This window comes from Coturnix japonica, chromosome 1 (assembly GCF_001577835.2).
Source record: "Coturnix japonica isolate 7356 chromosome 1, Coturnix japonica 2.1, whole genome shotgun sequence".
Classification (NCBI taxonomy): domain Eukaryota; kingdom Metazoa; phylum Chordata; class Aves; order Galliformes; family Phasianidae; genus Coturnix; species Coturnix japonica.
Window position 1 is genome coordinate 27462583 of NC_029516.1, and position 14713 is coordinate 27477295.

The 14713-nt window shown below is 37.7% G+C and overlaps 1 protein-coding gene across 4 annotated transcripts in view; it reads left to right on the forward strand.

The window, feature by feature from the left end:
- Positions 1-11745, forward strand: part of TMEM117 (transmembrane protein 117) — a 192470-nt gene extending 180725 nt beyond the window's left edge. For all 4 annotated transcript variants that reach the window (XM_015854821.2, XM_032443208.1, XM_015854812.2 and 1 more), the window contains 2 exons: positions 149-278; positions 7315-11745. In XM_015854821.2, coding sequence (XP_015710307.1) covers positions 149-278; positions 7315-7955 — 771 coding nt within the window. In that variant the 3' untranslated portion in view covers positions 7956-11745. The remainder of the gene's footprint in view (positions 1-148; positions 279-7314) is intronic.
- The last annotated feature ends 2968 nt before the right edge of the window (positions 11746-14713 follow it).

Genomic DNA, 14713 nt, shown 5'->3' on the forward strand with positions numbered 1-14713 from the left:
AAGAGGTTCCATAAAACTTATAGTGGGAAAAGTCAATAATGGGAGACTTAAAAATAGAATCATGCCCTTTTCATAATTTAAGCCACTCTAAAGGGCAAAATATACTGTGAAACCTTGTATTTAGGCTATTGCATTTCTTTTTTAACAGGACTGGGAGTTCCCACATTTTATGGGTGATGTTGAAGTGAATCTTCCAGGCTTGCCATCTGCACACATGCAATTCAAAGTACCTTATTTCCAAAAGATCTTAAAAGAGGAGTATCACATTCATATAACAGGTATGTAACCACACAGACTGTGATACAGGCACACGTTGAACTGCTTCTGTGTAGGAAATGAATGCTAACATGGTGTTCTTTACCGCATATTTTCTTTGTTCTCCCCCACCGCCCCAAATGATTGCTGTTTTTCTATCTGTTTAACTCTCCCTATCAGTATCATCCATATATAAGCCTCTCAGGGAAATGAGGAATCTCTATCTTACAAATCAAAAAGACCTGCTGCTTGTCATGGATTTCAGCAGCTTCTTGTGACACTAAGTAATACCTAGTGTAGCTTCAGAAATCTTTTATCTAAAATTACTCTCCAGGGGAATTAGCTGCTTATTTCATTTATAATCTCTTATGCTTTCAGATGACTTTGCTGTGATTTATGCTAATGTATTTTCATAACTTCGGTCATTCTCATCTGGCAAAGGCCACTCACAGCCATACTTCCATCACTCATCTAACCAAAAGCAGGCAGTTAAATAACTTCAAATAAAATAGAGTCACAGTTATTCAAATGGATGGCACATACAGATAAAAGTACCCAGTCCTTACATACTATGAGTCAGTGTTTGAATAGCAGTAGAGAATGAAAAGGGAGGAAAGTTAAATAGAGATAAATATTTTGCTTTTACTTTCATGTTTTTCAGAACAATGTGGTGGCAAGAGGGAAATAAATAGTACTGTATAGCAAAAGAATTCAAATGTGAATTGACAGAGGTCTTTAGCTGCTAATATAAACAATCATAGCACATGACAGTATACAGGAATAAGGTATAGAGAGCATCCAATGATACAGCCATGTGAAATTCCTGCAGAGCAAGGACAAAAGGGATATTCAGAGATCGTATAAAGACATGGCCCACAGCTAGCAGGTGAGCCCTAAGCCTAGCAGGCATCAAAAGACAAGCAAGGAAAATGTGCCAAGGAAGAAAATGAGGAACTGGGAATCAGTGGAGATAGGCTAAATGAAGACAAGGCATTTTCAGAAGAGATGACAGAAATTGGAGTGATCAGGTTGGAAAACGGAAAAAAAAAAAAAATGAGTGCAAAAGTTACCTGCAGGTTGTTGAGTAAAATGAGGCAAATGGGCCAGTAGAAAGTAGAGACAGAGAGATGGAAAGTTTTTTTCAAGTTGTATTTAGATTCTCTGTTACAGTACTGGTAGCAAATAGACAATAGGCCACAGGAGATGGGTTTGGGGTACATCTAGATGAGAGGTTTTGAGATCAGGAGCGGGACAAAGTGAAACAGGTAAATGATGTCATGTTCAGTGACAGAAGGTACAGAATGAAAAGAGATGTGTATTTGAGAATAAAAACCATATTTTTCTCTCAGAAGTGAGAAAAGTCTTGGGTAAAAAGGGAAACGAAGAGAATAAAAAAAGAGTATAAGAATCAAGTATCTGGCATGAATAAGCCTAGCGGAAATGAGGATTTAATTTTGCTTCTCAGGACTACAGCATGAATTTGAAGAGACTCAGTTTCATGAGGATCCCAGATGTCCTGCAGTTATTCCATGTAATAAAGAACAGTAGTGAAATATTCAAGCACATAGTAGCTTGAACAAGGACTAAGTAATGACTGGGTGAGCTGTGCCATTAGATACAGGAGCTCAGGATATAATTAATGTAAATGAAAACCAATGGGTGGTAGAAGAGGAACTGAAGAGTGAATAACAGTTTTGCATTGCAGAAGAGTCAGGGATATTGATAAGCAGAGAGAAGCTAGGAATAAGCAACAGCAAAGAACATAAATTACTTATCAGAAATACAACTGCTAGCAGTGTTGCTGTTTAAAACAAATCAACTGAAATCAATATTTATACATCGTAGAGTCTTCTGCAGGGAGAACTGGAGGTCTTTCTGATTTTCTGGCAAGAAAGCATTCTTTTAATGAGGATGAGCTAATGAATAGGGGCTGAGAAATATTTTTCCCTGCTCAGCATTAACAAGATCCATTTATTAGATTCACTAGACAAATCAATCCATTTGACTGCACATCACGTACTCTGTCTACTGAGTGCCTGTTTTATCTCAGTGCTACACCACCCTTTAGGAGATCTAATAAACAGCCATAACACATGGCACAGGAACCTCCCTTTGGGTAAGTTTTGCTTGAACCATCTGTTCTTGCCATCAGTTCTTAGGTTAGGTTAGGGTATCATCTTGGATCATTTTCAAACTGTAGTTCTTGTATGGATGTGTAGATTCTTCTGATTTTCTACTTAAATCATGGAACTAATAAAAGAAAAAAAAATGGTTCTTTATATATATTTAACAGGGTAGAAAGTACAGCAGATGACATGTAAGTAGGGTATTGATAATGGAGGGAATGTGAAGCCCCGTTAAAACCTTATTTATTTAAGCCTTAACACATGAGATCCAGAACGTTAAACTTAACTGTGTAACTTTGTTGTTGTTGTTGTTATAAGCAGGAAAAAAAAAATAAGACAAGGGCCCAAATATCATTTATTTTTGTACATGCTACTGTGATAAGGTCAAGTTGCAAAAATACAATCTATGCCCCAGTGTCCAGAAACTGAAAATCCATTTCTCCTAGTAGTGAGAAAAAAAGAAGTTATGGCTGAAATATCATTTCCCATCTCCTTCCTTGCAAATATTATTCTTCATAAGTTTTATGTATTTGGTCACTCTCAAATGATATAAACAAGAACAGCCCCTGGACTCCCCTGAGCAGCTCTATTCAGTGCTGGGTTGCTCTAATGAGCAATGGCCCCACAAAAAATCAGTTATAAGTGTAGGGACATGCAGAGAAGTAAATGACATTAAACCTCCTTTCTGTTGATGTGTGCTTAATGACTTGGTATATGGTCTGTACAGATGAAGGATTTCAGAGTTATGCGATCTGTGTTGCTGGCTCTCCTGATTTTATGGCTTTTAAGACAGTTGATTACTAACATGTGGGTTGGTTTTGTTTTTTTTTTTCGTTTAATCTTGAAGTCTCCTTTCCTGTATTCAGCACCTGTGTGAGATCATCTACGTTCATATTTTTTAAAATGTACCTCATGATTGCAGAGAGAGAAAAACCCCGTTACTTCTACATAGGTCATTGTCTCAAAAAGCAGATAAATGAAGCATTATTGAGTGCATTGCTTTTCACTTATCTGGCTACTCTGAACAAGTAGTGTGCTTTCTTAGGCCTGACTTATGATTTCTGAATGTTTTAAACTGGCAGTTATGTTAACATCTGCGGTCTGTGTTTTATATGCTTCACTGTAATTTTAAGTTCACTATTAAAAGCCCACCTCATTTTTACTAGTAACTGAGTACCTCATTTTGCCCACATTTCTTTGCATCTAGGAACTCCTAGCAAGCATCTACTCAGTATTAAACATTTTTATCCTTTTCTGATAGGCACTTTTATCTAAGAACATCAAAAATATCTTGCATTCCTGCATTTGCTTAACTGATCTGGATTTCCCTTGATAGATGGCTCACTATAGTATGTATGTTTTCCTTCCTGGCTGTTGTTTATGAAAATACATCAGCTAGCCTAGTTTCTATAATACCCTGGGAAATTTCTAATACTTTAAAGTAAATTTTATTACTTCTGATTCTTTCATTGTTGAAAGGCACTTGGAGGCCAGGCTGGTGCCATCTAATAGCACAGATCCATGAGAATTGGCTGTATAGTTTCAAATAAGTTCCAAAACAGCCAGAAACTGGAGCATAGGAAGTTCCGCACAAATATGCGCAAGAACTTCTTTATGGTGAGGGTGACAGAGCACTGGAACAGGCTGCCCGGGGGGGTTGTGGAGTCTCCTTCTCTGGAGATATTCGAGACCCTCCTGGACGCCTACCTGTGTGACCTGGTGTAGGGAACCTGCTTTGGCAGGGGGGTTGGACTCAATGATCTCTAGAGGTCCCTTCCAACCCCTACAATTCTGTGATTCTGTGAAATCAGAAAAGTGAAGGTTTAGGTATCAAAACAAGAGGGAGATTTTTCTAGCTGTTTGTAAATGTGTTTCTGAGTTCTGATCTAGGTGTGCTCTTCCACCCAAAGGAGAAATTGTCACCTTCATGATTGGCAAATGCCTGGTATGGCTGGCTTGTAGAGTTAAACCAAAAGCATGTCTGTATCCAGGCCAAGAAGCATCACCTACACAGATATGCCTGAAGGAGCCCGAGGGCAAAAATAGAAAGGTTAGAGGTAAAAACAAAGCTGTGCCTGCACACAGACTTTAAAAGATCTCAGAGGATTTGCTGCTCAGTTCAGCTCTGAGTGGTCTGTATGGATGTATCTAGCCAATAGCACTGACATGACAGAAGAGATGAAGAATGTTTCTAAGATATCTGTATGTTTTGCAGAGGTGTCCGGATGTTTTTAGACACAAAATGCAATTGAGATAAGAATCTAAAGACAGCATTTTCTACATAAGCCTCTGGCTGTGGTTGCATAGCAGGACGCCAATTGAGTCTAGCCTTAATAAGTAGGATTTTCATATGTCCTCTTGACCTCTAGAGAGCTCCTGAGAACTGGTTTCTACACTAGAATTCTGTTTTTAGGACACGACTACTCCATTACAGAGTGGACTTCCTTGCAAAAATAAAAATGCTCCATAATCATAAGCAGTTTGGGAGCATTTAGACCTGCAGGATCTGCCAGCCTCAGTTGCCTGGTAAATCAGTTGCATGCATGTGATGTTGTGGACTAGTTCCTTAACCACTTGTAGAATTTTTGAGCCTCTTTAAAAATGAGCACTGCCCAAACATTTTGTTCATCTGGCAGAAATGTATGGCCCTTCAAATTCCATGTGTGACACATAGGACTTAAACACTGCAAGTGATGCTTGTGAACCAGGTGTGTTTTTTAAGAAGTGTGTGGCTGAATGACAGCCAGTTTTGCACCTGATTTTCTTCATTGTAACTCCAATGAGGAGACTGGGTATAGTTCTCAGTTTCCTGAAATATCTGACTGATTTTGTGGTCTTGAGATCTGCATTCTTCCAGCTCAGTTTGTCTATGGAAAATCTATCTGACTGAAGAAGAGCTAAACAATGCCAGGTGTATACAAATATTCTTGGTTGCATAGACTCTTCAGAAATGCAGAGTACCAAATAGGTATCTGTAGGTAAACAGATAATGGTTCTAATATTTATGTTTTGTTGGAATTTGTGTTTAGCCCATTTTCCTAAGAAAATAAGAATTAAATGACCATATTCTCTGTGGGGATTGGTCTCATTCTCTCTTTCCAATATCCATTCATCATCAAACAACTTTTGAGCACACAGTGAGATTCAAGAATATTTATGGAGGGTGTGAATCTAAACAATACTTATGTTCCCATTATGTCCTGGGAATTAGTGATTAGTTAAGGAAATTAGGTGATTAGGTAAGGAAAAATCATCTAAGTCAGTACCCAGCTGAGGAAACACAGGTAGAAGTCATGGCTCTGTTTTCTGAAAGCTTGTGTGTGGTGCATAAACTAGGGTTATTCTAATGGGAAGAAACATAGGAAATACAGGACAGAAATCCACTGGAAACTGCAACAATCTAGATCACATTATTTCTTAATGTAAGCAGACTGCTCCAAAAGTAATGTCTCTTCTTTTACAGTGTTGGCCCACAGCATCAGAGGCAGGTGTTGGTGGTATGGCAGTATAGGTTGAACCCTCCCACCAGTATTCCACTTCACTAAAAGGTCAATGACAGTGTTGATGAAAACCCATAAAACAGAAGCTAGAGTTGTGAACAGGAATCACTGCAAGGTCTTTTCAGTGTAGTTTGATTTCTGGATAGTGACAATAACATAACTGAAAGAACATTGTCTTATGGTTCAAGTGTAAATGCAAACTAGATTGAAAAGGACTATTAAACATAATTGCTAACATGCAAGGAGTTACCCTAATGGAGCATGTACTAGTCCATGGCTCAGTTTGAACATACTGGAACTGGACTCCACTTACTCTTATCAAATGTTCATTTTCTTTTTCACTTGAAGCACAGTTGGTTCTAGCATAAATGGTTTCATTCATCATCAGCAGGGGCATTTCTCCATAAATGTCCTTTCACATAATGCTGTGATGTCAGTCACAAATTCTCCATCCTAACACAGCTTTGATGTATATAGTTTTGTTGGATTCTTGGGTGGTGACAGTCATTACTGCATAGATATACACTTAATATATCTTCAGCTAAACATGAGCGAGATGCCTTAAGTACAAAAATAGTATAACTTTTTTTGCGTGTGTTTTCATAGAATAATTTAGCTTAGAAGGACTGTCTGGACATCATCTGTTCCAATATTCTGCTCAAAGCAGGGATAACTTTGCTATTGCATAAAAGTACATTTCATATATTTTGGATGCCTAGAGGAGGCATGCAAAGGAGTAGTTTTAAATGATAAACAAAGAAAGCATTCTTCCTCCAGTATTCAGGGGCTTAATGTTAGACTATGAGACACTCCTTGGAGGAGTTTTTCACCACATATAGCATAGGAAAGCTAAGTTGACTAACCTTCCAGTATTAAAATCAGCCCTTCCTTTTTCTTAAGGGCATAATATCTCTAAATTGTCATTTATCCTATTGCCTCACCTATGAGGATTTGGACACCATGATTGGAACATTAAATATCTGTACGTGCTTAAAAAATACGTGCTTATAAATCCCCAGGAGAGTCATTTCAGTCATTAGTGGCATACAAATATTTCTATTAAATATAGAGAGAAGAATTTCCATGTCAATATTTTCAAAGTCCTGAAATTAATGCTTTTTATGTTTATTGATCCATACCACATCACATAATTATCTAATCAACAGATCGCCTACAAAATGCAATGTGAATTCAATTGATATACTGCTGTGCTTGCATTACAAAAATATTTTATTATGTGCCCAGACCTAACTTTAAAATACTAAAGAATATTCAGCACAAAGTTGATTACAGTGGGAATATTATTACAACTTTGCTTTACAGATTTATTGCAAAAGGATTTTTGCTTTTAGTTGGTTTTACATATGAATGCATGTATACTGCTTCTAAAATGGATGTATCAGATAACAGAACTTTCTTTTTTTTCCGAACAGGCAAATGGTTTAATTACGGGATTATCTTTCTTGTTTTAATTTTGGATCTAAATATGTGGAAGAACCAAATATTTTACAAACCTCACGAATATGGTCAATATATCGGTCCTGGGCAGAAGATCTACACAGTGAAGGACTCAGAAAGCTTGAAAGATCTTAACAGAACTAAGTTGTCTTGGGAATGGAGATCCAATAACACTAACCCTTTGACCAACCGGACCTATGCTGAAGGAGACATGTTCTTGCACAGCAGATACATAGGCTCTAGCCTTGATGTCAAATGCCTGGCTTTTATTCCAAGTTTGCTGGCTTTTGCTTTGTTTGGTTTCTTCATCTGGTTCTTTGGGCGATTTCAAAAAACTGACCAAGGCATGGAGAATTTAGACAAATCATACACAAGAATGAAACGAAAGTCACCATCAGATATGGGAATGACACGAGAAAATACACAGGTGTTAGTAGAAGAACCATCAAGTTTTCAAGAACCACATCTTGTATCCATAAAATCAGACTTAAGTGAAATAGTTTTTAATTCTTCTCTCCTAACTTCTGAAAACTTGAATGCACAATTGAGTGAACAAGATAGCCCCTTACAACCAGTACCAGAGTCTGCTGTCCCTAAGAGTAACCCTACAACATAGAGTCAAATACCCAGGAAAACCAGTTTAAATAAGCAGTTGCTATAAGAGTTCAGTTTTACCTTTTGTAAGTTAAGATTTACATAGTGTTTAGAATAAGAAACTCAGTCTATACCAAACGGTGCTCAGCATGCTTTTTCTAGGATTTTTTTTTTTTTTATTTGTATTAGAGTATGTGCCTACTGTATATCTAACATTCCTTTATAGATTGCTTCCCAAAATTGCACAAGCTGTTTATTAATACATTAACTGTACAATAGTGTATTAGATGATTACTTGCAGGTATAAAATTCTACCATGGTGGTGCCTTGAGACATTAAACTGTTTTTTAACTCAACACCAGGTGTATAGCACAGTTATTCTGATCTGTTTTGCAATGCTTTTTGTATATAGTTATTTTCAGTATCATTTGATGTCTTAACAGAGGAGATAAACACAGTTATTTCTTAAGGAGATTTTCAGCTAGAACATCACAACTTGACTTCGTTATTTACTCATCTGTGGAGCCAGGGACTTTTGATGACCGGACTGCAGAGAAGCATGTTGATTACCTTTTAATTTTTGCTGGCTAGCTGCCAAACACAAATACAGATTCATTATGCGGTAAACAGTAGAGCGATAATACAGCATGGGTCACTACTTACGAAAATATAACTTTCTCCATCAGTAATAGCAATTAGGTGATAATGCCTAATTATATTTTTCATAATTAAAGATAAACTGCTCCTTGATTAAAAATTCTGCCCTTCACCTTTCAGAAAGAGAGGTGAAAATACGTGGCTGAAGCAACTTCTTCCATCATCACACCAAGCCTATGTCACATCAAAGAGACAATGCAGTGATTACAGTAAAGGACACAGAGCCCATTAAAAATCCTGTGTTTGTATGGTTGGGTGCAGGCATGGTGGAATGGGCCAATGAAATGCACCACACACAGACACTCTTAACAAGTGAAGAAATGTTTAGGAGTTTCAATTCAAATAGATTAATACTTGAGTTGTCTTGTACCCTTTTCTTTCTTCATTCACTATCCATGAGTAAATGTAACATGGAATCAGAAATGTGCCGAAACTACTTGTTTTGCTTCTTGGAAGGGGACTTTGGAATTCTTTGCTGTATGATCAAACAATATACACTAGAGAGACTGCGTAGCTAAAACATCAGACAGACTGTGATTTGCCTTTAATTCAGTTCTATAAATTGTTGTTACAAGTTCCTAAATAATAAGTAATTTTTTAGTCTGAGTTATTTCCCTGTCATTAACTTGTGTTGCTGTGTTTTGCCTTCGTGACTTTTTTATCTCAATTGTTTTGATCTCTCTGCTTTAAAGTTTTAGAAATGCTGAATTTAGCATGCATAATAGGACTATGCATTTATTAACTGTCACTTGAGAGCCAATTCTAATAAATATTATCCGACCACTGTTTATTATGAGGCAGGGGCACATTATGTTAGTTTTGGAGTTTAAAAAAAAAAAAAAAATCAACATGCACTGTCCTACTTAAAATCATAAATATTTCTGGCACTAGAAAGGACAGTAAACTCAAAATCAAATATTTTTCTTATTGAATATTTATTATTACATAAGGCAAAATTTCACTTTCTAATCAAATCAAATGTTTTTCCATTAAAAATGTGAATAAAAATAATCCCGTTATTAGCTTTTGCCTATTGCAGTCTATAAATTTGTTTATATAACTGAAGATGAACCATTAATTAGTAAAAGTAAAACACTGTGAGAGCCCACCTGTGCTATGTAAGAAGAGACTATAGTGATACTTGACTTTCAAGCAGAATTTGATTTAAAAAGTGAGATCACGTTAACTGGTTACAGAAATAGCTGATTGATTTTGCAGATACATGCTTCTCTGTATGTTTTGGGCAATATAAATCCAACCTTAGAACCCCCCACGAACCTACTTCTCTTTTTTTTTGCGCTTGGGAGTGGTTAAATCCATTAGTAAGCTGGCAGAAAATGAAAGACTTACTTGAGCCTTACAGCCTGAATGATTACATGACTCTGAGAAAACTGCTATTAAGCAACTGATCCACAGCTAAAATAATTCTGTGACCTCACATTGAGTTAATGCTTTTAAGGTCATTGCAAGACTGCATGAACAAGTGAAAAACATCAAGTAATCCTAGATTTTGGAGGAGTATTTAAATTAATGGTCAAGTAGAGAGACTGCTTACCACACAAATTCATAAGAAGTGGAAAGTCTTAGTGTTGCCACTCATTACGCTCAGTTCATTGATTTAATTAGAGGAGAAAGGACTTCTCAGTTGTGTGGGAGTCTCATTTGTAAACAGAGATGGACAGAGAGGAATGTTTCCACTCTTCTTTCAGTATCTTGTTTGAGAAGCCTGGGATAGGTGGCTAGACTTACCCCGAGACCCTTCACTTTAGTTGTAGTCTGCTCCTAAGAACTGATTGACCTGTAATGTCTGGAGTACGTTTCAGTCAATTTTTATGTGCAGAGACCACACAATTGGAGCCAGGGGAGAGTAAGTAAGCACACTCTAAACTCCACTCCTGTACAGAGCTACTAATGCAGATTCATCCTCAGTTTTCTGAAGCAGCTTGTCTTCCACTGTGGAGCTGCTCATGGGAGACTGGATGGCTAAATAGCCTAAAACTGGTAACCTGAAATGGAAATATTCCTCCTACAAGAATGTTCATTGTTTTCAACTACTGTACATTATTCATATCCTGAACTGTTTCATTAACTCAAAACAATCTGAAATCCTTTCTTCTTACCCGCCGCTATGCGATATGTTTAGTTAACATTTTCCTGAAAGTCTAACAAAATTTTTTTTAGTCTTTTTTTTTTTTTTTTTTTTTCTTGTCTTGAAGCTGAGCAATATATGGAAGGAAAGCAGTTAAGTTTTCACACATGTTGCGCACATCTCCATTTTGCTCTCTGTGATAAGCATTTAATATAGGGTTGTGCTTTGTCAGAGACTGGGCTGGGTGCAATAGCTCTTTTCCCTTTTTTTCTAACACAGATATTCTGTACAGTGATAGATTATAGATTCAGCTTATAGAGCATGTGTAGAAGTGACATCTCTATCTCTGGTCTAAGCACATAAGATTTATGAGCCCACAGGTGCCTATAAATTACCTCAGCATCCTCAACAACATCCCCAACAATTAACTCTGATGAGACGGAAATGATAGGAATCCAACAGAAGGCAAGAATATCTGTAGAAATCACCCTAGATATTGTCATAATGTGTATGAAGGCAGTTATGTGTCTAAAATCCAGCTGTATATGATGTATGTGTGTATGTACATTTGGAGTCTAGGAATTAGCTGATTGTCTTGGGGAAACTGCTGATTCTCTCAAGCAGGCCATTCATTGCTTCCCTCTTTACTCTATGTACTCTATGAGTGTTATTTAGTCCAGGTTGTTTGATCTCTACTACCTCCACTTCTATTGCCTAGAAACCAAAAAGGGACATTTAATTTCACCATCTGCCTCCCCAAATTATATTTTTGTCTAATGAATCAAAAAAAAAAAAAAAAAAAAAAAAAAGTAAATTTCTTCTGTTTAAAAGATTTCTGACCTCTTCAGCTAGTACCATCATACTCTGGGCTATTACACGATTGTACAGTATGTCATTGCTCTTCCTGCAGTGAATTGCTTCCATCACAACAGCCACCTGGAAACAAAGAACAAACACCTCTCGAACTGGAAAGACAGCAATTCAGATAACTACTAGACTGGCAAGCTCATTTTCCCAGAAGACCACAAGTTATGACTCACTAATAAAAGATGTAACAGATTGTTAATATACTGTCCTTAATTTTAACAACCTTCTAGGAGGGGCTTAGTGGGGGAGAACTTTATATCTGAGGCCATAAAGTTGAAGTGCTTAAGGTCCTGCAAGCAGAGTACTTCATCTTTTTAGGTTGCATTTAAAAGTAACCAGATAAAGCTTTGAACAGATTGCAAGAATCATAAAAATTAGACATACCAAACTGTGCATAAGACCATAAAGCTGATTGACTTGTAGCTGCCTGATGGAGGATATAGAAAAAGCACATACTTATTAGATGTTAGAGTGACCTTTTGCATGAGCTTATGGACAGCGACACACAGAGCTTCAAACTGCATTTGTTAATGAACAGTTGCAGTTCCTTTATTGACCAAGATGCTTCTGCACACACCAGACATCCCAGCTCTTCTACCACCAGTCCCTCTCCTGTCCATCTGTTCTAAGCCTCAAATGACAAAGGGATTTTTTGTCTTCATTTTTCTCTGCACTCAAAACTGTCCTGTGGGGAGCCTGGGCTCCCTGTCCACAATGTGGCACACCATTGGGATGCCAAATGCACAGACTCAAGTAGGACAGTCAAGGACAAGCAAGAGGCAAAAATCTGGTCTGTGAGCTGCACAGAACTGAGGGGAGGAAGAATAAATACACTATGTGACCATTTCAGGGGGAAATTGGTAAAAACAGAAAATCTGTTTTGTAGGAACAGAGGGAGACAAACAGAGACAGCAAATCATTATAAACCCTATCCATCCCCTTCACGTACTCAAACAGAAGAGCCAGTCTCTCTTCCCAAATGTTCACAAACAGCTCTCCGCTTCCAGATGACTTCTGAGTGACTAGGTTTTAACGCCGTCTTATTTCTCTTCTAACACTTACTCTGCATGGGGGATGCCAGCACCTTCTCACTGTCTGGGGGAAGGGATCGTATTCTGAAGAAGTGGGAAAGAAACTTCCAAAGCAGAAACTCCATGACGCTCACAGTTTCCATAGCAAACTCTGTACTGGAGTGAGGAAAAGCATGAACCCAGCTGCTTTTGCGAAGAAGAATCTAGTAGCATCAAATCCTTTCCGAAATGCATGTTACAGGCACTGAACAGTCACAAAGATACTTCTAATCTCTGCTTTTCCTTTGATCTCTGGCAATTGGGGTCTGCAGAAGGGCAGCTTATCTGATTCCTGCAGGCAGGTTATAGACCTGGCTCTCATGCTGATTTGTGACATAGGGAGCACTTCTCTGCATTTTGAATTCCTTTTCTTCTTCCTTTTCTTTCTTTTTTTCCCTCAAACCTCATTTCTCTGTTTATATTTCAAAGCTATTTTTATTGTTGGTGACCCAAACCACAAATCATCCACCAAAGGCCCCTAATTGCTGTTATTGATACAATACCATCTGTACACAGTCTCTGCCCAGCTAACAAAATTGAGTCAAAGGAGCAACAGGTAACTTTCCTAAAGCTTCCTCCTAGTCTAGGGACAGACATAACAAGAAAATGATATATTGCATAAAAAAAACCTAAAGGTGTTTGTCCTGTCTAACCAGGTCTCTCCTTGGATTGTTATCAAGGAATATTTACAGATGATAACTTTATGACTGGATACTTTCATTCAAGAAGATGCATAACCATGTAATTTCTTTAAAACAACGAAAACTCTGCGTCTTCTGTTGCACGTAGCTTGCCTTTTTCTGTCCTACATTTAAAGGAGACATGAGCCACATGAACATAACAGGTGCTTTCTTTGCGTCAGCCATCCTCATAGCTCTTCAGTTCCCAGCAGCTTTCAGTCTGCTTGTGCCCAAAGCCCCAGTGTGTCATGCTTCAAGGATAGGGATTTGAAGAAAGAGTGAGCTCCTTTCTTTACAAACAGACAAGTACTGTTGCTGCAGATGCCTGTGGTGGAACTCCAACCTATTGTCTGGAAAATGAGAAATAAGAAATGAGAAAGGACTCATAATAGTCAAAATTGAAGTGCATTATTTGTTTTTAAACTGACTGCTTCGCTCCATCCTTTTTGCTACCTTTCACATAGGCAGTTTGAAATGGATACATACATTCTTATTTCCTCAGCTGTCAACTTTTTTATTTCTATTCTTTTTTTCCTCCCCCACCCACCACCCCCCTATAGGAAATCTCTTTAATTGTCAGCATCTTCAGAATGATCTGTAGTTTACATTCAGAGTCCTTTCCTACCTCCTCTTCACTCACAAGATAATTCAGGTTGGAAGGTGACTCTAAGCAAACTCTTGCACAAAACAGGGTCAGCTCAGAGCTCAAAACAGATTGCTCAGGGCTTTATCTTTGCAAGTCTTGAAAACATCCGAGGATGCAGCACAACCTCCCTGGGCAAATCGTTCCAAACCACTTTCAGTATTGCTATATAAATGTTGCCACTGGTCAAAAGAAGAGATTCACAGTAACAGTAAGTGTGGATGAACAAACTGTGTATAAAACATGACAAGTGACATGGTGCAAAGCCACAACTGTTAAGAGAGCATGGTTATGTTCAGGTATCCTCTGCTCTGTGGGAGTTAATCCACGTCCATCCCTCACTAGGAGCTGTTTAGGCATTACTGAAAGCAGAAAATTGAATGCAAGCATTGAAAAAATTAAGCAAGTTCCTTCGTGATGCTGAAGTTAATTGTAATTATATTTCATACTGATATAACTGGTATCAGTTTATTGCCTGGTACTTTATTTGCATATTGAAGTCAATTTCCTCTTCAGTATGCAACCCTTGTCTCACATAATCAATTAACATGTGTGAATGTTTAAAATTGCTGATGAAAAAGTTGTACTTTGTTCTATTTTGTCTTGAAGAACCAAGAGCTCCCACTAATAAAATGAGCTAATGAGCTATTACATTTTTAGTAAACCTATTTGGAGTGGTCAGTAGGAAATACTGAATGGCTGAACTTAGGCATTGCCTGGGTCGTGTAACTATACAGACCAACTGTAATTAGTATTAACTGCAGAATCTTTGAG